The sequence below is a fragment of the Rhynchophorus ferrugineus genome, unplaced genomic scaffold (genome assembly GCF_030347505.1).
Source record: "Rhynchophorus ferrugineus isolate W39M unplaced genomic scaffold, kcgeb_rfMv2 rfM11, whole genome shotgun sequence".
Taxonomy (NCBI): Eukaryota; Metazoa; Arthropoda; class Insecta; order Coleoptera; family Curculionidae; genus Rhynchophorus; species Rhynchophorus ferrugineus.
Genome location: NW_027472590.1, coordinates 6,260,532 through 6,286,831, shown reverse-complemented (window position 1 = coordinate 6,286,831; position 26,300 = coordinate 6,260,532). Strand labels below are relative to the sequence as shown.

General features: G+C 33.2%; 2 protein-coding genes across 4 annotated transcripts in view; one reads left to right on the top strand and one right to left on the bottom strand.

Moving 5' to 3' along the window:
* Nucleotides 1-3,933, top strand: part of LOC143204719 (neurobeachin) — a 520,160-nt gene extending 516,227 nt beyond the window's left edge. For all 3 annotated transcript variants that reach the window (XM_076417458.1, XM_076417457.1, XM_076417456.1), the window contains 4 exons: nt 700-1,137; nt 1,999-2,195; nt 2,252-2,403; nt 2,462-3,933. In XM_076417458.1, coding sequence (XP_076273573.1) covers nt 700-1,137; nt 1,999-2,195; nt 2,252-2,403; nt 2,462-2,552 — 878 coding nt within the window. In that variant the 3' untranslated portion in view covers nt 2,553-3,933. The remainder of the gene's footprint in view (nt 1-699; nt 1,138-1,998; nt 2,196-2,251; nt 2,404-2,461) is intronic.
* A 931-nt stretch (nt 3,934-4,864) lies between these two features.
* Nucleotides 4,865-18,762, bottom strand: LOC143205348 (lipase 1). The gene is made up of 8 exons (XM_076418598.1): nt 18,500-18,762; nt 8,398-8,602; nt 6,748-6,865; nt 6,443-6,689; nt 6,234-6,389; nt 6,087-6,171; nt 5,089-5,234; nt 4,865-5,031 (listed from the first exon to the last, which is right to left on the bottom strand). The coding sequence occupies exons 1-8, from the start codon at nt 18,671-18,673 to the stop codon at nt 4,879-4,881; spliced, it is 1,284 nt and encodes a 427-aa protein (XP_076274713.1). The 5' UTR covers nt 18,674-18,762; the 3' UTR covers nt 4,865-4,878.
* Between the last annotated feature and the right edge of the window lie 7,538 nt (nt 18,763-26,300).

Here is a 26,300-nt window from a genome sequence, read left to right as displayed (position 1 = left end):
AATTCACTTCAGAAGGCAACACATTTTCCTGAAGTATATTCAGATAGTTTTTCATCATGTGGCCGGACTTGCTTTACCAAAACATTCTCATATCATTACATTACATTAACAGTCTGCTGATTGGTACACGTAGTTTCAAAATAAGGGACAATTGATAAGAAACACATGTTTGTGAAAATAATAAAATGCAATACCAACATGTTCATTTGAAGATATATTGCATTGTTTTATATCAACTTAAAATATTGTGTTTCCAAACGTTTGAACGGTGGTGTATATTAGAGGTTTGTAGACGAGAGTTGCCATTTATATTTCGGGATTATTCTAAACTGGTATTGTCACCTATCAATTTTATCATATAATGACTCTGAAATAAAACTAGCTTATTGTTTTGCCTCGCCCTCTGCTTATAGCATTTGCATCGTTTTAAATATAATGTTTAATGTCGTTTAAAGTCAGATTATGCTAACTAACAAAATCGAAAAGAAAAATCGTGTATAGTACTCAAATACCGAAATATAAAGGGCAACCTTCATGTAATATTTTGAATAGATTTTGATATTTAAAGGATCAATAAGCGCAATTGTGTTTTTATTTGTTCATTTTGTGTCATTAATAGACTAGTGGCATGTTTTTTTTGTTCTTGATGGGCAAATAATTCTCGATTACCATCACATGTACGAAATATATGTTTTCCAGCATTGACGAACAACAGCAACCAACAGAACCAGATGCTCAAGCGCAATCTCGGCGACAACTTCAGCCAGAACCTGAAGATCCGCTCCAACTGCTTCGTCACCACCGTCGATTCGAAGTTCCTGATCGCGTGTGGCTTCTGGGATAACAGTTTCCGCGTGTTTTCAACGGAGAGCGCTAAGATAGTCCAGATTATCTTCGGTCATTACGGCGTCGTCACGTGCCTGTCGCGCTCAGAGTGCAACATCACCTCTGACTGCTACATAGTCTCGGGATCCACGGATTGTACGGTCCTGTTGTGGCACTGGAACGCCAGGACGCAGACTATTGTCGGCGAGGGTGAAGTACCCACGCCTCGTGCCACCTTGACAGGCCACGAGCAGCCCGTGTCCAGCGTGGTCATCTCTGCCGAATTGGGATTAGTTGTCTCTGGTTCTTACAGTGAGTTTTAAAATTTATAACTAATTATCATTAAAACTAATGATATCAAATTAATGATATAATGATATCTGCATCTCTTATTGCTTAAAATCGAGGTCCAAGATCTTATATTAAGACATATGCAACCCATAATACGCAATAGTTTACTTTATGTATTATGAATTGTTACTTTAATCATTAATATATTATGAATATCAATAATTTTATAAAAAAAAGGCAAAACCCAATATAATATAGTTATAAAGATCAAGAGAAAATGTTATAGTTCTGCAACCCTTCATATTACAAAATAATTACTTATTTGGATTATGTCCAATTTAATAGTCTCATAATTGAACGGTACGCGACGTTGGCGTTTTGATCGAATAAAAAGTCATATGAGTATTTCTTCAATAAGTCATCAAATTTGTCATTTTTATACTCAAACATTTAAAACTTTAATCAATTTAACTGAACTTATATCAGTTTAGCCTCATTAGATTTGTTTTAATATTTAACAATATATTAAAGGGTTGTATAATAAGATGGAATAATATATTTTAGTATTTGGAATAATAAACAGCATTTAAATATTATACTGTATTCCCCATATATAAATACAATTGTTACAATCTGGCAACATTGCAAACTGAAATATACCTTTTACATATTTTGGTGACTGCACCACTATATTCGATTAGGAACACAATGGCTTGTTTCATATATTTGGTTTTCACATATAACAGTTAACAAATTCAGCTGAAGTATTTTATTGATTTCCAAAAAGTTTGAATTAGTAATGGGACATATAATTTGAAAAAATACAATAGAAACAGTACATTACCTTTCACGAACTAAATAAACGAACACAATGCATTTTAGATGGTCCAGTATTGGTTCATACTACTTTCGGGGACTTGCTGAGATCCCTGGACCCCCCAAACGGTTTCAACTCCCCCGAAAACATCGCCATGTCTCGGGAGGGGGTCATCGTCGTTAATTACGAGAAAGGAAACGTTGCCTCGTTCACCATCAACGGAAAACGCCTGAGACACGAATCCCACAATGATAATCTTCAGGTAAAAACTCACATAACTTTTATTTTTTCGATATATAATCCTTATTTGTGTTGCAGTGCCTACTGCTCAGTCGTGATGGGGAATATCTGATGACCGGTGGCGATAAAGGAATCGTAGAGGTCTGGAGGACATTCAACCTGGCTCTGCTCTACGCCTTTCCAGCTTGCGACAGTAGTATTCGTTCATTGGCACTGTCTCATGATCAAAAGTATGTATTCTAGTGATATGGTGAATGCGTCGAGTCGATAACTTACTTTTGATTACAGGTTTCTACTGGCTGGACTGGCGCTGGGTTCTATAGTGGTGTTTCACATCGACTTTAATAGATGGCACCACGAGTTCCAGCAAAGGTATTGATGGAAACCCGCCAGGCGGCGCCACCGACGCAAGGGCTTTTTTAAAAAATTTAATACGTATAGTATTTAAAAATAGTGCGTTTTGTTTTATTCAGTTCGACTCGTCTCACTTGCGATTTTAATTCGAATCCGGTCCGTCATCTAACGCGGAACAAGTAAATAAAATTAAATCAATCAAACTCCGGTGCCATCCGCGTGCGAGTTAAAATCCGAAGTGGTCGCGTGATGTCTTCGAAACGTACTAAATTTGCAAAACTATTGTTAAAGTACTAGTAAATATTTTTAATCGCATTTATTTCAATATTTTGTGCAATATGTTGTTTGGGAGGTTTCAGTTAACGTTAGGTAGGTTCAACGTACTTATACCATATATATTTTTAAAAGTTATTCACCAGTTTATAGCGTTTTTTAGTAACGGTAGGGCGATCGGTTTTGTGTCGTTTCCGTTTTGACTAAAAATCAAAATAATATCTGCTTTAAAACCAATTCAAGGGGCTCGTTACAATGGAATTAGCCTATAGTTATTTTTACGTAGGTGTAAGGATTTTTACAGTTATTAAGAGATAAAGAAAAACGTCAATCAAAGCTGGTCTTTTTGTAAGTTTAAGCACGTTCAAAGTAGAAATAATGCTTCAGCTTACAGCACTTCCATGCCAGCAATTTGTTAAGCCATTTTTTGGCGCACATTTCGAACACCTTATGTTTTCCTGTAATCGTACTGCAATTTAATCATTCAATGACATTGTTATCTTAACATGCAGCTGTGTTTCTTCGATTTCTGTTGGTTGGTAGCTGAATATGAGTACTAATAGGGTTCTTGATCAATTTTTCGATAAAACAATTAAAGAAAACAAAAAAAATTTTAGACTTACTGAGGTAATAGGGAGTAAGTTTCGACGATATAAAAAGACGCTAAGTAGGCATAGAAATAGTTCGAGCTGACAATCTAGTTGTTTGAAACAGGTTTACTGCCCATCTTAATCACGTCATAACAGTAATTTGTTCTAATATCAAACTCTTCGCGCGATACAGCGGAAAATCTGGATGTTTTCATTGCAGTACCACAATCTGACTCAAGAAATATTGTAAAATACTTTTTTCGGGGCATATGGTGTTCTTAAGACATTCCCTCCAGCAATTGTATTATACTGCAAATCTGTCCAGATAAATCAAACTTATAATGTATATAAGAAAAATTGTTTTTCTTTTTTTATGGAGCGATAGGTTAAGCGGGGTGTATTAAAATATTTACTTAATGTATTATTTTATTACTTCAACAAAAAAAAATGTACGTAAATGTAAGAATATTGTATGTTTGATGTTAGCAATAAAATTATGTTCATGATTTGTATACACAATATTAATAAATGTGTTTTGTTCAAGACCAGATATTAATACTCTCCACAGCTGTCAATATCCTGTTGCTATCCTAGTATTTTCCTGCTGGTATCATCCTATATATTTCTTCTTAGTTCTTTTCAATTTATTTTGAAACAATAGACAAAATTAAACATGTTTTTGAAGTACCAAATAAATACTAAACCGTTCATTAATTTCCATCAAGATAACCTTTGTCAAAACAAAGGGGAATCAAAGATCTTATGGTCTTGGTCTTAAACTTCTTATGGGAGCATATATGTATATATATATATATATATATATATATATATATATATATATATATATATATATATATTATACGTGCTTTTTGATGTTCATTCCTTAATCTCAAAGCACATAAACAAAAGTATCAAGTAGGCTGAGTTAGCGAAAAATAACTGTTACACCTAAAATATCCATCGCTTCTCATACTTTAGAATTTCTAAGCAGAAAATGTGTAGATATTTATGTATTCTTTTAAGAATGTATCGGTTATATATGTATAGGTGCGGCTTCTGGAATTTGATATTTCCTAACACATTAGATGTTTTCTTACGTAATACGTAATATTATTTGTTTCAGTTATATCTTAGACAATTAGAAATTGCCATTCCACGTAACGTTGTCACGTATGTACACATGTTTTCTAATTATTATCCAACATACTGTTATTGTAGTATTTAATTTTTTGGGTATCATTGGTGAATGTGCTAGGTAAATTCTGAAAAACCTTTTATAAAAAATCAAACTTCCGCGCACTGCCACTGTACTATCAACATTACAATACGTTATTACGGTGTTTTATCATTTTCTATTTATTTTCTCTGTATCATTTTAATTAATTCGCAGTAAATATCTCAGAAATATTTATCGGTGCCTTCACCAATTACACAATATTGGCGAATGCGCTGAGAATGTTGAAAGAAAAATACGTTTCTATATTTATACTATTTATATTTATTCATTAATAAAATTAAGTCGTCGTATAGTAATTCTTTGGCTTTAGTACCGACAATAAAGTCAATGTGGTTGAACTCTTTAAAAGGTACCTCAAACATACCCACTGTGTTGGGAAGATGTTCCAGAATATATTTGATATCCTAAAATGATAATTTGGTGGAAAAAATCTAGGATTTATTTGTTATATTTATTTTTACCTGTTTGGTAACTAAATAGTCTCCATCACTATAGTGCAACGAGATAGGGTGTGTCACTGAGCTTATATTATATACAGGTGGTTCTAGTGACCGGTACTTCCTTAAATTAGTACTGGAATCTTTATAGTCCAACGGTCGAAAGTTACCTACAAAATAACGAGTATTATTAGCAGTATAACGAATTACTATTAATTAAATAAATCAGGTTATATAGGTTCATGATTACATCTCCAATAATTAATGATGTAACATAACTATTTCTGTGTTGTTATTGGTTAAAGTAATTAGTATTTGGAAAACTTGATTTCATCATGATCATGAGATTCTATTATCTATATTTACATAATCCAATCAACTTGGATATTAAGAAACATATATAATTACAGATTTGTGTCAAGCAAACGATATTTTTGTTTTAATAATACATTCACTATACAAATTTCAAAGCAAAAAATAATGTTGAGTGAATTAACTGATTATTAACTGTTGAGTGAATTACTGTTCAACGTTTTTGTGCCATATGATACTGTTCTTTAAATGATAACATTCATTCATGGAGAGGTCTTACAGTGTATACGGAAGAAATTATATTGATGCTGTTGAGTTTAGCATAAAGGGAGACCTAAATATCAGGAAAAAAAATTTTTCCTTAACAGCACAGTTAAAGGAATTTAGCTGTTTTTTTATGTTTATAGCTTGTTTGACAACAAAGCCTTCTATGACGTAATTTCTACAGTTTTAATTATTTTTAGACTTAATGAAAATTTTGAATTCGCCTGTCCAGTATTTTATAGTAGATGCAGTCTGGTAAATAAGTCTTTTACCATTTTTTTGTATTATGTGATTTTCATTGTTGTAAATAAATCGTTGGTGTCTTTAAATAGCTGTTATGCATACTATAATATGGAAAATAACATGTTAAAACATATAAAATAAATCAACAAATATATTTAAAAAAAAGTCTGATATTGATAGATTATATAAAAGAGCTAACATACCTTCAAGATATATTTGTGTGGTATGCGACAAGAGATATATAGATGACCCAGCTGGAAAATAGGACACAAGATCAGGTATCAGATTCTGAAAAAAAAAGAAATATCCTAATGATTAAATTTATCTTAAATTATGCGAGAGAAACTTACAGTGTTGAATTCCTCGTTTACACCCACTAATGAGTACGTCAAAAGCAGACAAAGCATATGTGTGGGTGCATCATTCGAGCAAAACGAATGCATCAGATCCGAGAAGTATTTTCTTCGAGGAAATATGTTCAGAATGTCGTCGGATATTATATTCTCCTGAAAGTGAAATCTTCTTAACATTTTATTAGTTTCAAACAGTGAACAATTACCGCCAACGACTTGAATATCTGTATAATCATCCTATGTGGCAAGGATTTGTCGTGCAGAACGTAAACTAACGGCGACAGCGAAATATGGAGCTTTATTTTTGAGTTGTACTCGGGTCTGAGTGACCCTAATATCATCCCGACGGATGATCCTATGGAATGTCCGATGAAATACAGCGAGGTCTCTTTGGTCATGTTCAGGACGTGGTCTATAACAGCTGGAAGATCGTAATAACCAACTTCGTGTAATCTGAAAAACGTATACTTTAAATTAAGAACTGTTGGATGATGTGAGACCAATTTATTACGAAAATTTCCAATATTCCGGATCTTTATTGGGATCTAGAGTCTGGTGTTTGGTGGAGTAGAAGTTCCCTCTCATGTTTGATAACCATACGTCATATCCAGCATCAGCTAATAAATATGCTGCAAAAAAGATTTTTAATTTTTTTTTTTAATAACATACCCAAGACATTTTCCCCATACATAATAAAATGCGCACAATCTGGCAACAGAGTGATCTCAAATATAAAGTTTTTTACATCTCGATTTTCTATATTTTAGACGTTCAGTTCACATGCGTCGAACACTTGGCACACTGTTATGTTGAGCATGACAAAAATCACGATTTTGATTTTTGTCAGGCCTGCTCTTATACCCTAAAGAGACCTGCAGTATATTCCCCGTATATGAGTACAATGGAGACAATCTGGCAATCGCGTGAACTCAAATTTAAAGTTTTTGAATGTGTGAACCCTGTATTTGGATATCTCGATTTACAATGTCTTCTCAGTCTGTGTATCATTTTTACATTTATCGTATATGGAATATTTAAGGGGTTGCGGTAATACCAAGTCACGAGTATATTCCATATTCCCCATATCTAAATATAATTCGCAAAATCTGGCAACAGCGCAAGTATATATAGTATTTATATATTTTAATGGAGTCGCCAATGTCCTTTAATTAACAAATGAAATCATGAAAAAGAGTGTTATTTATTGACGATATTCGTCAAATTTAATGTTTTGATATTTAGTCAAATTAGATTTAATATTTTTGAAAAATGAAGATTATAAAAGAATAATCACAAGGAAGTTTAAATTATATTAATAATTTAAACTTCCCTCTTTCATGACAGCGCAATTCGTAAAAAATGATTGGACACCTGTTAACAACATAACCTTCAATATTATCAATTTTGTATCAATTCAAAATCAATCAATAAAAAATACGATCAAAATACAAAGTGGTTGTTTTTCAATCAAAAAATTCTTGCCATTATTACATGTTTCGATCAATGACATAACCTCTCTGAAGACCACTTCACATTCGCACTTTTTATGAGGATACTAAATTTATTATCAATGATGTTACTTTACTGCTAATTTATTCTTTAATATACTAGGTATTTGAGATTTCAATCTGCAGTGATATAAAACCAGTTGTTTTTATTTTTCAACATTATAACCGTAAATGTGATTTTAATAGATACTACTTTTTAATAAAATCACTGGGTGAACTTTTTCACAGATTCATAATTATGTTATGAATACTTTCCTATTATGAAAATATCTAATGTCAACCAATTCATTTAATCTACAGTATACAATTAAAATTACATGTAATTATATACAGTGTTAGTGTAATTCCTCAAAAAGTCTGGTCATAATGAGAATTAACCTCGAAAATTATATGCCAACAACATAAAAACTGTCATAAAGCTCATTAGTTAGTGTAATTTACATTTCATGTTCCATTGTAGGAAAGTCCCAAGCTTTGTAAGCGTTTAAAAGCTTTATTGTTTCAGTCAAATTAATAAATGTCATTAAAACGACGATAGTCAGGCAACCAGTAAAATACATTTTACAGAGTACAAACAAATAATCAGAGATGACGCTGAACAATAGTTCGAAATATTTTCTTAGTTTTCCGTCATATATCATTCAAATACCTACGCAAGTCAATCTGGGCTCCTTGAAACAGGAACGTGTCAGATGAGGCTAGTAATCCGTGTTGTAAAAGTACCACCTGTCTTCGTGCTTTCTTGGTTGCGTCCGCAGATTTACTCCTCGGTATCCTGTGGAGCGTGATAATGTATCCATCCTCAGAGGTAACTTCGTGTTCTTCGAAGGGATAGCCGTTCGAAATTATCAATTCTTCCTAGAAAATATCAACATGTTTTTATTCGGTTACGATTTCAATTGAATATATATTTCGTGTGTATTGACAGTTGACAACCCATAAGGGGGGAACTTTATATTAATTATAACTGTTATTAGTACGAGACGTTTTCACTTAATTATGATACATGTACCTAAATATATATAAGCAATATTTAATAGTATATTGTTTAACATTAACAGGAAATTACTATAAACTGCAATAAGAGGACAATGTATATATTAGACGGTATTGCAAAGAATATCTAACAATTCAGGATATTTTTGAAACAAGTTTTGGTACCCGGTACGTTATTCTAATGTCATAACCTCATTTTTAAGGCGCCTTACTGAAATATTTCAATAATACCAACCAGCACAATGAGTACGGTCTACTTTTTAGAAGAGATTACCGCAAATCGCGTGCCATACATATATATTTCTTCATTGTTATCATGGAAAATAAATAGTAATAATAATAGGGCATGTGTTAGAGGCAATAGAAATGAAATATTTTATCTTTAGTGGCGTATAAATTAAAAATATTCAGAGTGGACGTGTTTTTTTTGTTTATACAATAATTAATTAGTGTTAATATGATTTTTTTATATATAGATTGCGCATCAACGAAGAACAGTTATGCAAAAAAAGCAACGGTCGTTTTCTAATTTATGTAGTTGCATTCACGGTTTTTTGAAAATCAAATAATTCTGATGATGGTGTAAAATTAACTTGCATTTTGATAGTATTTAAATTCATAGTGGCGTTTTAAGTTTAATGTTAATTTTGTCACGAAGACAAAACTGTGCAATTGTTAAGTATTGTAGAATGTAAGGTTTTTGTTGAACATTATTAAAGTTTTTTGTATTTTTTGGTAACAGATGCTTTTGCTTTGAATTAATTGAGTTTCCTTCCAAATAATCTGGTTTTGTTTCACTTGTTGATGCTTTTGAATAGTAAAACTTCTTTGTAGTTAGAATATGTATCACAGATCAAATATATTATACTCTGGTGTATATTAAACTAATTAATGCTAATGCAGAATGTCTTGTCATGTCATTTTCAAAGAATTTTTACTTCAATGTGACTCGAATGAGTCTATCTGCTACCAAGCAGAAGGTTGGCGTCTGTCTCCATCCATTCTATGGAACATTCTGTAAAAAAAGTTGGCTCTGCAGATTTACAATATCTGTTGAGGCCATACGTATGATTGATATTTTCATAAAAACACTTAAGGTTCTCACACTATGTCAATTTTATGGCCAATGGAACATTTTACCATGTGATACTGTTATCTAAATGATAAAATTCATTAACAGAGATGTCGTACAGTGAATACGGAAAAATTTATTAATGCTGTTGGGTCTAGCATAATGGGAGGTCTACATAAGTCCATCTGCCATTAGTAGAAGGTTGGCGTCTGTCTCCATCCATTCTATGGAACATTCTGTAAAAAAAGTGGGCTCTGCAGATTTACAATATCTGTTGAGGTCATACGTATGTTGATTGAAATTTTCATAAAAACACTTAAGGTTTTCACACTGTGTCAATTTTATGGCCAATGGAACCTTTTTGTACTATATGATACTGTTCTCTAAATGATAACATACATTAACAGAGATGTACAGTGAATACGGAAAAATGTATTAATACTGTTGGGTCTAGCATAATGGGAGGTCTAGATAACTCCATCTGTCATTAGTAGAATATTGGCGTCTGTCTCCATCTATTCTATGGAACATTCTGTAACAAAAAGTTGGCTTTGCAGATTTACAACATCTGTTGAGGTCATACGTATGTTGATTGAAATTTTCATAAAAACATTTAAGGTTCTCACACTATGTGAATTTTATGGCCGATGGAACCTTTTTGTACCATGTGATACTGTTCTCTAAATGATAACATTCATTAACAGAGATGTTGTACAGTGAATACGGAAAAATGTATTAATGCTGTTGGGTCTAGCATAAAGGGAGGTCTAGATAACTCCATCTGCCATTAGTACAAGGTTGGCGTCTGTCTCCATCCATTCTATAGAACATTCTGTAAAAAAATGGCCCTGCAAGCTTATAATATCTGTTGAGGTTGTATGTATGTTGATTGATCTTTTCATAAAAAAAAATGGAGTGAAGATAACCTCTAAAAAACTGATTGCTTGGTGTGCTTTATGAATTGATGGGAATCGTACGTAGTTTGCTGTTGCACTTAGTGCTGACCATCACTGATTTTTTTGTTTCTGAATCCAAATACGTCGCAGAGTCCTCTGAGAATAAAGAATGCCCCATTTGATTTTTGAAGGAAGTGTTTTCGAACGCATACTTTTGCGTTTTAAATCTGCAAATTGGCCATCAAAATTCAACGATTTGATAATCGCAATTTAACATCTAAAGTTACCAACCTAAATCAAAGATCATAGGCTAGTTTGGTGTTATTACCGACATACGATACCAATTGTTGTCAAAAATGAGACTTGTGTGTATGTGTATTGTTCCTTTTGTGCCACAAAGTTGACATTAGCAGATTATGTTTCATCAATTTCTAAAAGCGCCATACTTTTATCACTGGTTGTTTCAGAATTATGGTTTATACATATTCTTTTACTTTTTAGACAAAAATAGTAAATACAAAATCAAAGAATTTATTATTTATTATATTTGCGGATTCACTTAAAATAATTGCGTAAATAATTGTTCTTTTATACATTCGTTGTGTTGAAATAACAGTATTATTCATTCTGTTGAGCAATAGTAATGAGCAATCGACAGAACTATCTTTATTGATTATTGATGTAAAAAACAAATCGATATGCCATGGAAAACATGAAAAGAATATTATTAAAAAGAAACAAAAAATCGTAATGAAGTTCAGAATTATTCATTCAATACTTTAGATAATCAAATTAAAAAAAAAAACGTTAAAAAGAATCAGGTAGTTTTGAAATCAACATTTTGAAATGAAGAGAAAAGAGGTTCTACCATTTCGTATTCTAGTACAAGATCTATTCAAAAAATCAGTCAGGATTTTATTGATGTCTATTTTAACACTTCTTCTGTTTTAATTTTAAATAACAGTTTTGTTTCAACAGTCTCTATTAACAATTTATTCCAGTGTTGGTAAAGGCGTATGTACTAAGTGCTTCTATGTACTACGATAATGACTTAGATTGCTTTCCAGACCTTTACATGTGATGGGAACGGTCCAAAAGGCTGTTACACAGGTCGTTAATTGTCAGACAAAAATAAAACTTTTCTGGGCGTCAGAAGCCATCAACATCGGCACCGAAGCGAAATATTCATTATCGTTAAGTCTTGCTATGTATATGGTGTAGAGTGTTGCAAACAGATCAGCATTAGGGAGTAACATACCTTTTTAAACTGAAAAAATGATCGGAGTACATACAAGTACCTGGAGAAATACCAACTGATGAAATCACAACTTTATTCGCCTAAATATTTGGTAAGGGAACCTTCAAAATTACCAAACATTTTTATTCACGATAGTGGGACCTTCGTTATGTCGACATCATAAAATAATTCATAATTATATCAAATCCAATGTTGTTTTGTAACATTTAACATTAGTTTTACCAGAATACGTTGTTTTTTGTATTTGTGACGAAATTTGGGACATCTAGAGGACACCAAAACCGTTTTAGTCGCAAATTCGATTTTAATATTTAATAGAGAGAAAAAAAATCCATTTGTTTCGTATGCAGCTATACCGATCTCAGTCATTGATGTTAAATAACAGCAGAATTTGTAACACACTTTCTAATAAGACATATTATGGCACCACTTTAATTTTGTTCTAGTTATTTTGCAATGAAATATTTTTTTTGTTAATTATCCAAGGGTGTTGATTGTTCTCTTAGGAGATTTCTAATTATATCGACTATCAGACAACGTTACATATCTTGCTCGACGTTTAACACGGAAAAACATATAGTGACAAAACGCAAGCAGCTTGGGCTTCAAGTGTATTGACTGATAGGGCGTAAATCTAAATTATCCTTAGATAACAAGGTTTTGTTGTATAAGTCAATACTTAGGCCCATTTGGACCTATGGTATTGAACTGTGGGGTACTACTAGCAAATCTAACAGAGATATCCTACAGAGGTTCCAGAATAAAGTGTTGGAGTCATCGTCGATGCCCCATATTACGTCTCCATCAAACTAATTTAGCGCGATATCCCCTTAGAACCCATGACGAGTTAGTGCAAAGTACTCTGAAAGGCTGTTAGTGCATCCCAATGCACTCGCCAAAGAGTAAAATGTGCGCGATGACAGTTGAGTGCCGAGGCTCAACGAACTGATTAATAAACACATAGAGTGAAATATAATAATCTCTAGGATAGGTCAGAATAGTCTTTAGAATAAGTTAGGATAGAGTTTAGAATAAGTTAGAATAGTATCTAGAATAAGATTTAGATTATAAGTTTGTACGGCAGATCACTTACTGAAGCGATGTCAGTAGAGTTATATTATATAACGGAAATCATATTATAATACTTATAGCCCACGGACAGATTGTTGATAATAAAAAAATATCCTCTATAGTATACAAGAAAGCGATTGAAAGATTTATATTTGTAAAGATGGTATACATTTCCATAGCCTTTCAATCTTCATAAATAGTTCAGCTTAATTAGCTTGTAAACTAATAATTAGTTGATTGTAAAATGTCATAATGTATAATCTATTATAGATTTGTGAGCTGTGAAGTTACAAAAGAGCATTTTCACTTGTTTTGTTGACCGTGCTGTTATTCCGGGGATACCAACATTCTTTGAAAAGAGACAGTATAAATACCAATATTTGTATTCCATATTAGTAAACTTTTACTTTTTATCAAACACAACGTTCACGTTTTCTTTAACCTGTATGTACTTTTTTGTTAAAGCTGAATCTAATGAGCTATAGGTAATATCAATTAGTATGTCAGCGATAAGAATAGTGGTGTATTAACTAGGCCAGTGATCCTGAAGTTACTGTTTCTGATCTGGAACGAATCATCAATGTCAAATACGGATACGAATACTTTGATGAAGATGTTATTATTTCAAGTAGGAAATATAGATAAAAGTCTAACAAGTTTTGCAATATTGCATGACTCATATCTTCAGCACCAGATCAGAGTCAAAATCAAAGAACTATGCAGATTTGTTGGATGATACTTCCATCCAGATCTAAGATCAAAAAGATTGGTTTGTCAGTCAATTATAAAGGCTATTTAGACATGCAGATATGGGGTTGCTCTAAAACATCAAACCCACTAGTAATCCAACGCTGCCAAAACAAAATTCCACGATAAATTATAAATACTTATCGCTACGTAAGCGACGAAGAGCTGCATGATGATCTCGAAATCAGATGGATCCATGAAGTTATCCAAGATTTCGTCTAAAAACTCACTAAATCACAGCAAAGTGGAAGCAATACAGCTAATGGACAACTCACAGTGTGTCATAAGATTACAGAGTTACAAGTTATAAAACCAATTAATTTTTAATTAAATTTAGTTTAAATAGTTTAATTTAAGTTAGGAAAATACATCCTAATGTAAATATATTAGTACATCATACACTCGTCTTTATTGGTATTGAATTAATGTTAATTAAGTAATGAATTAAGAGTGTATTCAGCGTATCTACTGTAAGATCTTTTTACCTGAGACCTTACCCTGTTGATTAAAAAGGCAGAATTTTTGGTGTTAAGGCTATAAATTACGGTGAAGACTGATCTGTGTTTATTGATTGATGAATTTATTTAAACTGAAATTGGAGCAGGCATCAAGAGTATTTAAAATATCAAAAAATGTTAATATTATAGAATAAAAGTAATACTGCAATGCATTTTATGTTAAATGATTTTGCCTGGTAAAATTTGTTAATGAATAGTAAATTGAAATTGAATGAAATAGCAAACACCCTAAAGATATCAACTGAACGTGTACATTATATTCACAAAGGTTTGGGTATGAGAAACTCTGTGCAAAGTGAGTGCCGCGCGAACTCACTTTTGACCAGCAATGACGAGTTGATGATTCGGAGCAGTCGTTGAAGATGATCAAGCGTAATAAACCCGAGTTTTTGCGTCGATATGTGACAATGGATGAAACATGGCTCCATCATTCACTCCGAAGTCATCCGAGTGGACTACACACGATGAACCCGCTCCAAAGCATGGGAAAACGCAACAATCGGCTGGCAAGGTAATGGCGTCTGTATTTTGGGATGCGCATGGAATAATTTTCATTGACCATCTTGAAAAAGGAGGGACCATCAACAGCGACTATTACATAGCGTTATTGGACCGTTTGAAGGACGAATTCGCCGAAAAACGGCCGCATTTGAAGAAAAAGAAAATGCTGCTTCACTAAGACAATGCACCGTGTCAGAAATCCATGAATTGGGCTTCGAAGATCTGGCCCCCAGCGACTGTTTCCTGTTCGCAGATCTTAAAAGAATGCTCGCTGGGAAGAAATTTTCGTCGAACGAATAGGTGATCGAGAACTGAATCTGAGGCCTATTTTGAAGCAAAGGATAAATTGTACTACAAAAATGGCATCGAAAAGATGGAGGGTCGCTATAACCATATCATATATATCATATATAGTTTATCACTCTTAAAGAGAATTATGTTGAAAACTAATTTTGCCAAAAAAAAAAGTGTTTTACTATGGTGGACCGGGGACTTTTCAATTGACTTGTCAAATAATCAACTTCAGATAAAGCAAATCATTGAGTTGAAATTTTGAATTTTGAAAATTGCTGAATAAGCGTTACCTTGTTCTTTTATCCATAAATAACAGCCCATCGTTGAATATACTTGAAGAACGTCGTGTTATTGTTGGTGGGAAGGTCGCCATTTTAGCAATACATTTATTTTCGTCGGCTTGATGACCGGAGGGGTCAAGTTCAGGATCGAACAATGGAATCTGCGATGATCGTCTCTCGAACATCTCGAGCTAACCTCGTTAAAAAGTGAAAAGAATCACAAGAGCGGCGGGTATTTTCACTTTTTATACTCCATCATCTGTAAAAACGGAACGGGCAGCGTTTGCACCGACACCACGAGAGAGAGAGAAAAAAAATGAAAATAGAAAATGGATTCCTTTTTTTGTTATTAACAGGCAGATAGATACGTTAGTCGGTTGTTTTCTCTTCGTCGCTTATTGAGCTCGCACACAGCATGTCTCCTGCATGATGACGCATTAGAAAATAATTTCACGGGAACTTAAAAATGTTGCGTATTATGACTTTTTAATACCGGGATTGAAAGTTACTCGTTCTTGCGTTAGCAAACGAGGCAATATGTGGCACTCTGTTACCGTTAGAATCATATCTAACACATGGCGAGGCTTTGTGTGTTATTCTGTGCACTCCACATGACATATTTTTTAATTTTTATTATTCCATGAATGTTGAAGATCCTCTACAAGTTAATAAAACACGCCCAGAATAATTTAGGTAGTTATTTGCGTAATTTCAGTCATCAAAGGCGGCGATATTGTCTTCATTTGGTAACACCTGAATTTATCAATAACAAAATACCAAGTGCGACCTTTTTGTACCGTTTTGGTACATTACAATGACGCTATGACGTTAACATAGATTATATCGAAGCCTTTTTTTTTCCTTGAAGACCAGAGAACTGAAAAAAGACGGGCAAAATATTATAAAAGTTGTTGTGTAGATATCAGGATCTGACATTTACGTATTATTAGCGCTAATAACCTATTTCTTGACGAATCAAATATAGAAAATGCTAGTAAAATGCGATAAATACAAGTAGGCCTTACCTTGTTGGTATTTTATGGTTTTTATTTGTTATGTGATCGGTAAAATAGATTTTATACTATTCAACCATGTAAACGTTTAATTAATTTATAAAACTGTATTAATTGTTCATTATTTTTAGCCCTAAAGATTTGGTTTACTTCAAGTATACTCTATATTACGTAAAAAGTGTAAACAAAAACAATCGGTCGACTAACAATGAAAAGTATTTTGATTTTAAGAAAAGGCAATTCATTTTATAAAAAAACAAGCTTCAGTCTTAACTGGTCATATAGATTTCTTCGATTTTTTCAAGTTAATTTATCGATACCTATTGTTATTACACCAATAATAACGCAGTAATTCAGAACAGGATTTCTGTATTAATGTGTGTCTTCTAAGTCACAATTTATGTGAATTAAAGTAAATCATCGAAGATTTGTATTGGAAGGCTTCATTTGGTAGCAAAACAAATAATAAATCCTTTTTTCTTCCTACAGTTTTTATTTATCTCTAATAAGCATTAGTTATTAGTTAAAATTAACTTTTTCCTAGAAATAAACAGTAATGTTTACAATATTTTGCCATACAACTTTAAATTTAGAAACAAAAGGTCCGGAAAAAATAATTTATATATTTATATATATTATCAATATTCTACATATATATGTTTTGGTTCAGAGTTAAAAAAATATAAATAAACTATATATACATAGCCAAATTATGATTGATTGAATATTATTTAAAAACAAAAAACAAGCTTCAGTCTTAACTGGTTATATAGAAATTTATCGAGACGATTTCTTCGATTGTTTCAAGTTAATTTATCTATACGAATTGTCATTACACCAATAATAACGCGGTAATTCAGAACAGGATTTCTGTATTAATGTGTGTCTTCTATGTCACAATTTATGTGAATTAAAGTAAATCATCGAACATTTGTTTTGGAAGGCTTCATTTGGTAGCAAAACAAATAATAAATCCTTTTTTCTTCCTACATTTTTATTATCTCTAATAAGCATTAGTTATAAATTAAACTTTACTTTTTTGTATAAATAAACAGTAATGTTTACAATATCTTGACACACAATCTTAAATTTAGAAACAAAAGGTTCGGAAAAAGTAATTTATATATTTATATATATTATCAATAATCTACATATATATATATATGTTTGGTGCAGAGTTAAAAAAATATAAATATATATACTATATACACATAGCCAAATTATGATTGAGTGAATATTATTTAAAAAACAAGCTTCAGTCAACTGGTTTTATAGAATTTTATCGAGACAATTTCTTCGATTGTTTCAAGTTAATTTATCGATACATGTTGTCATTAGACCGATAATAACGCGGTAATTCAGAACAGGATATCTGTATTAATGTGTGTCTTCCAAGTCACAATTTATGTGAATTAAACTAAATCATCGAACATTTGTGTTGGAAGGTTTCATTTGGTAGCAAAACAAATAATAAATCCTTTTTTCTTCATACCTTTTTATTATCTTTAATAAGCATTAGTTATTAATTAAACTTTACTTTTTTGTATAAATAAACAGTAATGTTTACAATATCTTGACACACAATCTTAAATTTATAAACAAAAGTTTCGGAAAAAGTAATTTATATATTTATATATATTATCAATAATCTACATATATATATGTTTGGTGTAGAGTTAAAAAAATATAAATATATATACTATATATACATAGCCAAATTATGATTGAGTGAATATTATTTAAAAAACAAGCTTCAGTCAACTGGTTGTATAGAATTTTATCGAGACAATTTCTTCGATTGTTTCAAGTGAATTTATCAATACGTATTGTAATTGTAACAACAATAACACGGTAATTCAGAACAGGATTTATATTTCAATGTATGCCTTCTATGTCATAAATTCTGTGAATCAGCGAGAGTAAATCATCGTCGATTTGTGCTAAAAAAATATCCGTTAGAAGATTTCCCCACAAAAATTTTAATTCATTCAATTTATGACAATCATCGCTTGTGAGAAAATACGGTGCGCCATCATCGTCTTGTTATTGTCTCAATGGGTCAGTATATATGTTAGCCTGATTTCGATCGAAAAATCGGTCGTACTCACCGCCGTGGGGCTGTCGACGCTCTTCGCCAGGATCGTGTTGGTGTCGATGCCGATTTTCGGGCCCAGGAAGAACTCGAGAATGGTAGAGGCGTTGACGCGATGACCCGGACCCAGCAGGAACAGCACTAACGCGACGCCAGCGACCGACCGACTACCGTTCGAGCGAGAACACATGATGCGAATCTAAAAAAAATCCGTTTGACTCCGCGTCGGGTTAAATTTGGGTCATTATTTCGAATATGTGTGCGTGCGTGTTTTAGCAAGAACCTTACTGTTACATCTCGTCGAAAGATGGTCAGTTTTGGTCCCGAATGGTCGGGCGCTCGGTTGGAAGGCGGCTCCGGCCCGAACACGACGGTGGGCCCGTCGAAATTTTCGACTCGATGTCACTAAAACTGATCGTCGATGGGAAGTTGAACGGTATAAACCATTCCTATCAGTTGTCTGGTATTTGCAGTATGTAACAGGGTAATTAAGAAGTCCCCGGCCTGACACATAGATGGCGCGACTGGAATTAAATCCATAATCTTTTAGTTATCTCATCTCTAACCCTCAAAAGATGCGTGTATAAATTTGACAGCTGTCGGGTCATTAGTTTGTGAATTGTAGCATTTTGAGTGAAGGAACTTTTGTTATTGTGAAAAAAAAAATGGATAAAAAGGAATTTCGCGTGTTGGTAAAATATTGCTTTTTAAAGTAATTTTTTTTTTTAACTTGGCTTGATGCCAAGTTTCCGGAGACTGCCCCAGGAAAATCAACCATCAAGGATTAGTATGCTATGTTTGACGTTAGTATGCTACGTGGTGAAATGAGCACCGAAGACGGTGAACTCAGTGGACGCCCAAAAGAGGTTGTAAATGAATGCAATAGCAGAGAGTCTAAAGATATCAACTGAACGTGTACATCATATCATTCACGAATATTTGAGTATGAGAAAGTTCTGTGCAAAGAGGGTGCCGCGCGAGCTCACTTTTGACCAAAAACAACTAGTTGGTGATTCGGAGAAGTGTTTGAATATGATTAAGCATAATCAACCGTTTTTGCGTCGCTATGTGACAATGGATGAAACATGGCTCCATCATTTCACTCCGAAGTCCAATCGACAGTCGGCTGGCAAGGGTATGGCGCCTGTATTTTGGGATTCGCATGGAATAATTTTCATTGACTACCTTGAAAAAGAAGGACCATCAACAGCGACTATTACATAGCGTTATTGGACCGTTTGAAGGACGAAATCGGCGAAAAACGGCCTCACTTGAAAACAAAGAAAGTGCTGCTTCACCAAGACAATTCACCGTGTCAAAAATTCATGAATTGGGCTTCGAACTGCTTCCTCATCTACCGCATTCTCTAAATCTGGAACCAAGTGACTATTTCCTATTCGCAGATCTCAAAAGAATGCTCGCTGGGAAGAAATTTTCGTCGAATGAAGAGGTGATTGACGAGACTTAGGCCTATTTTGAAGCAAAGGACAAATCATACCACCAAAATGGTGTCGAAAAGTTGGAGGGTCGCTATAATCAGTGTATCTCCCTTGAAGGGAATTATGTCATGTATGGAATAACATCTTGACGTATCAACAAAATTTAATTGGATAGACTATATGTTATACGACTAGTACTGCATCACTGTGATGTGAGGGGTCATTGGTATATATATATATATATATATATATATATATATATATATATATATATATATATATATATATATATATAGTCTGCTTTTACCATCGAAGGTTTATCTGGACTGAAAAACTGCGGTTTAACGTGGGCTCCGAAACACAGTCCTCGGCATTAAGGTACCGACTGGCCAGTGACCAACTGAGAGATCATCCCAGAAGACATCTTACGGTCTAACCCAGCCTGGTTACTAGCGTGACTCGGATGGTTATTCCTTGTCAGATTTTTCACTTTTGCTTATGAAGACATTTACAATTACAAACATAAAGTAGGAGGACCATCCTGTCGCCTTGACCACTGCAGGAACCAAGCTGGTGTCTGATGATTTCTGGTTGTTTTTACCCTCAGTGTTGCTTTGTATCGCCGTTCAACCAATCGTCTCTTCTTTTCGTTAAATAAAATAATTAAAGCAAATTAATAGTTAGTCTTCTCTAAACCCTTTCACATTTTAAAACAGGCGTAGCTGATAGGACTCCGAGGAGATTATAAGACTGTTCTTTTTCGAATTCATTCAATAAACCGGAATAAAATTGAACATCAAGAAAAGAGGACAGGTTGGTGTTGAACTGGCAATTGTTTCGCAGTTACTGGAAGCATTACATTGGTGGAAACCTGATCATGTTGTAAATCTCAGGTGGATTGTTATTTCCTGAAACCAAATTGATAATCCGAGAGAAGATGCGATTGTCTGTTTCATTAATATTTGCTGTTTAGTATATGAAATTCAGTTCACGAGCAACAAAATTTTATCAGCTTCAACATTGAAAACAGTGCTTTCAGATTTATTTAGAAAAGCTATCTCAGATAGTTTGGTTGTAGGCATACTTCCATTTTCATAAAAATATCTGAATGAAAAGTGAAGAATTTTAAGAAGAATGAGCTGATTAGTGGAAAGATGAATTTTTGGATATTCATGAACGGTGCTTCGAAATACAATAATATGTTACATGAGAATTTCTCATAATAAAGACTCGAAAATAGCCTGAAAATTAATTCACTATTCATATCCGATTTAACTTTGATTCAATTAATTAAGTTAAATTGAGAAAATGTGCTAATAAAATCACTAAATTACACAAAACTATCGTATACCTTGAAATTACTATGTTTAATCAGATTTTCAAATGTCAGTTCATTCAATTATCTACCAAATCATAGTGACCTTTAATAAACGAACAAAAACTGGACGTTAGCGAAATGTTATAAATTATGCTTTCTATAAGAGAAAGTATTAATTTTGTTGAAAAATACACCAAAACAGAGAACAATGTCACCAGACGTGAACTAAAACCTTTGCCTTGTCTCTACATTCAAATTCGGAAAATCGCCGAATTATTAACGACATATTGTCCTTAATTAAAAACATCGAATTGGCATTGTGCTTTTCGACTGCATTAAGATTAATTTTGGGAAAATTATCAACATTTGTTTATTAGACTTTGGACAAGGGTTTCGAAAGTTCATGTTGTCTCAAATATATTAACACAAATATAAGCAAGTTTTTATTTTGTCGGATTTCCTTGAGAATATTAATATATTCGATATTATGCGGTAATAACAACACGTTAGAAAAAAAGCAAAACACATTTGAACCAAACTAAAACAACTATATTGGTTAGTCGGAAGATACTCTCAACTTGATCTAAAATCAAAGAGGTTGATCTATAATACAATTATAAAGCCAATTTGGACCTATGGGGTGCAAATATGGGATTGCACTAAAAATACAAATCAACTAGTCATACAACGCTGTCAAAACAAGGTTCTTCGATTGATTATGCCTATCGCTACGTAACCAACGAAGGACTGCACGATGATCTGGAAATCAAATGGATTTGCGAAGTTATCCAAGATTTCGCCTTGAAACACGAAAGAAGATTACTAAATCATACTAACGTGGAAGCAATACAACTGCTGTACAGCGCGCAGGATGTCAGGAGATTGAAGCGAACCAACCCATACGAACTTACATAAAATGTTTACCTTTGGTGTAAACTATAGCTATAAGTTATTATAATTTTATAATGGAGGAATACTTATTGATGTATTTTCTCGCACTCGTCTTGCTTGTGAATAAATCCGAGTACATAGGAAAAGTAGTAATAAAAAAATTATTCACTAATAAATATATACAAACCATTTGTCTTCCACCACAAGATGACTTTAATTAACTTGTTGAAAGATAATCTGTTAATTTATTAATAGATTACTACTAGTTGTTTTCTTTTCTTTCTGGTATGATCCTTTGAATGAAGTTTTGCATCAAGATTCATCACTTATCCAGTTATTAAGCCATAGCTGCTGCTTTCTTTGGATTAATATCAGTGTTCCAACTAAGTGTCATTGGATTTAAAAGTTTGTTCTAAATTATCTGGGAATGATTCAGTTTTTTGTTGATTGTTGCCTGCTCGATCCCTCCCTACGCTAAATATGATCATTTTAGATCTTTAGTGTCCTCGAAGTGAATCTAATCCTGTTCTTATCATCTGTTAGATGTCGCAGATACTTGTTATTTTGTTGCTATTTTTGTCTTTTTGAATATTTATGACAGTGTTTTATTTATGTCAACCAAAATAGGTTATTTCGAAACTTTTTGAACGGTAGTGTCACTTTTTCAATATTTTTAAAGTTACCTTTTTATAAACGAAGGTTTATCTGGATCGGACCTACGGTTTAACGTGGGCCTCGAACTACGGTCCTCGGAATATTTATGCCAGTATTTTATTTATGTCAACTAAAAATAAGTTATTGCGAAACTTTTGAACGGTAGTGTTTCTTTTTCAATATTTTTAAAGTTTCCTCTTTACCGACGAGGTTTTATCTAAGAGGCTACCGACCTATCGACTGGTGAGTTACCAACTTAGAAATCATCCTAGAAGACATCCGGTCTTACCCAGCCTTTTTACTCGCGTGATGGATTATTTTTCTTGTCGGATATTGCACTCTTGCCTAGACCAATCACAAACATAAATTTACACGACCATGCCCCCGCAGGATTCGAACCCGCGACTATTGCAACAGTAGGTGGACCATCCTGTCGCCTTTACGGCTGCGCCAAAGTAGTGTTTCTTTAATAATTTGTTAAAAATTGGGAGAGGGTGCATGTTTTTGATGTTGATAAAAAGGACATTAACTAGTTGAAATATATATGAATAAATTCTCTTTTAAAAAACGAAATTAGGTTTGCTCTAACCCATCATAAATATCAGTTATGATCAAAATCTGCCTTAAATAAAATAACACACGTCAAGAACTACAAGTATTCAATAAATGCAATTAAGGAAGTGTTCAAACTCAAAATACTAGCGAACTAAAATGAAAAATAACATCACCCTCAACCTACAATCCCAACTTAACAATATCGAACCAATTTCGTCGAATAAAAAAAAAGAACGGAGCAATAATCGTAAGGAATGCGAGCACCTAAATCGAGCTGAAGACCTGATGAAGAAAAACCAAGGGCCGGTCGATGACTAAGAAATTCCAGTCGATACAAACAAAGCTTTCGGTTATGCGTCGAGATATGCCAGCAATGCGGCTGTTTGGGTTAAAAAAATTGTTAGCGGGGTTCAGATATGTTTTTAAAACAAATATTGATTGTATTAGAATGGGCGTACGGACCAAACCGGCTCTTCAACTCTTTGGAAAGTATAATTTATCAATCTTGCGTTATTAATAATGATTTGAATGATTATAACCGTGTTTTTAATAGATACTTTTAGTGTGTACCAATATCTGCAGCTAGAAATACGTAATTAGTAATTAGTAGTACATCTTACATTAGTACAGTCTTAATTTACAAATGAGAATATTACTATTATTCTGATTTACTTGCGTCAATACTAAACAAGACTATCGCGAGATAAATTACTCTATTTTCAATCTCTTGATTTACATACAGCGAGTTGTCCAGTAGCTGTAACAGGTCAATTAAAAAGTGCTCGGCTTGACACATAGATGGCGCTACTAAAATTAAATCCATGTGTTTTTTAGTTAGCCCTAACCCTCAAAAGGTGCGCGTATAAATTTGACAGCAGTCGGATCATTAGTTTGTGAATTATAGTATTTTGAGTGAAGCAACTTTTGTTATTGTGAAAAAAAAATGGATAAAAATGAATTTCGCGTGTTGATAAAATATTGCTTTTTGAAGGGAAAAAATACTGAAGATATCAACTGAACGTGTACATCATTCACGAATATTTCGGTATGAGAAAGCTCTGTGCGAAGTGGGTGCCGCGCGAACTCACTTTTGACCAACAATGACGAGTTGATGATTCGAAGCAGTGTTTGAAGATGCGTCGATATGTGACAATGGATGAACCGTGACTCCATCATTTCAGTCCGAAGTCCAATCGACCGTCATCCGAGTGAACTGCACACGATGAACCCGCTGGAAAACGTGGGAAAACGCAACAGTCGGCTGCAAGGTTATGGCGTCTGTATTTTGGGATGCGCATGGAATAATTTTCATTGACTACGTCGAAAAAGGAAGGACCATCAACAGCGACTATTACATAGCGTTATTGGCCCGTTTGAAGGACGACATCGCCAAGAAACGGCCGCATTTGACGAAAAAGAAGTGCTACTTGACCATAACAATGCGCCGTGTCACAAGTCAGCAAAAATCCATGAATTGGGCTTCGAATTTCCTCATCCATCGTAGTCTCCAGATCTGACCCCCAGTGACTATTTCCTGTTCTCAGATCTCAAAAGAATGCTCGCTGGGAAGAAAATTTCGTCGAATGAAGATGTGATTACCGAAACTGAGGCCTATTTTGAAGCAAACGACCGTGAATCGTACTACAAAAATGGTATCGAAAAGTTTAAGGAGAAATGCTGGATAACTTGGTAAATCCTTTTGATTTCCGGGTCATCGTACAGTTTCTTGTTGATTATATAGCTATAAGCAACTAGTTGACGTTTTAGTGCAACCCCATAAGCCTTAATGTCTTAAATCATAAGGCTTTATGATTGACTGATAAACCAACCTCTTTAATTTTAGGTCAAGTTAAGAGTTTCTTCTGACTAAACAGTTCAGCTCTTTCATTCTGAGACTAATCCGCTTTGCTTTTTGTTTAACGTGATATAAGAGCTAATTAATTGAAAAAAAGCTTTGCTAAATTAAAGGAGTAATTAAATAGAAACAAGACAAGGGTTTTTTGTAGAATCTAAAGTTATTTTAACATGTTTACTATTGATTGCGAACATAGTTATTTTTTAAATAATTATTTTTTTATCAGTCTCATTCACTATTCACTATCATTTGTCCACTGTAGAAGTTTATGTTGTAAAAAATGTCCCTCATCGCTCTGTCCAATGAACTAATTTGTCTCAAAGCAAGTGGTAATGAAAAGGGGCAAGGTTTGGTGGATACTGCTAGTAGAATAGAACTACTGTCTGCGGTAGAACATCTTATATAATGCATAACAGTATTTTTTCAATGTTTGTTTAAAATGTAATTGATGGCGACCTCTCAGGACAATTTCGGCCGGCTTTATACACGAATTCCTCTTGTTCCATGTTAAAAATAACAAAGAAATATTTAGACGCATCTAGCAACTTGAAGTGATGCATCGAGCAATCATCGAGTGATAACTTATTGTTGGTTTTAAAATAATTTGTTGAATAATGTTGAAGTTATACACATTGATTTGAAATATTTCGATACATATGGTGTTTATACAATATATTAGTTACAAGTTATTATAGTTATTATAGTTACAAAATAATAGAATTTGAAAAAAAAAAGAAAAAACAAAAAAAATAAAAGAAACATATTTCATGTACATCAGGAAATATTTGTTAGCCTTGATTGATTACCAATATTTTTAAATCATTAGTTGTTGTGGAGTTTCTTCTGTTAAAGGAGGTAATCCATCACGAGCGATTTTTTCATTTTAAATGTACCATAGATCATTAAGAACGTTAAGAGTACCGTATCTTCAAACATTGAAAACAACAACTTTGATGTTGAACGTTCTACTATATTACTTTTTGTAATTTTTTTACTTACCTATATCCTGGTTTTAAAATTTGCTTAAAGTAAAGTTGTCAGTTATTGAGTTTCTTCTTTATATATCTCATTTTTTACTTAATGTCAGAAGAGTGATGACCTATTT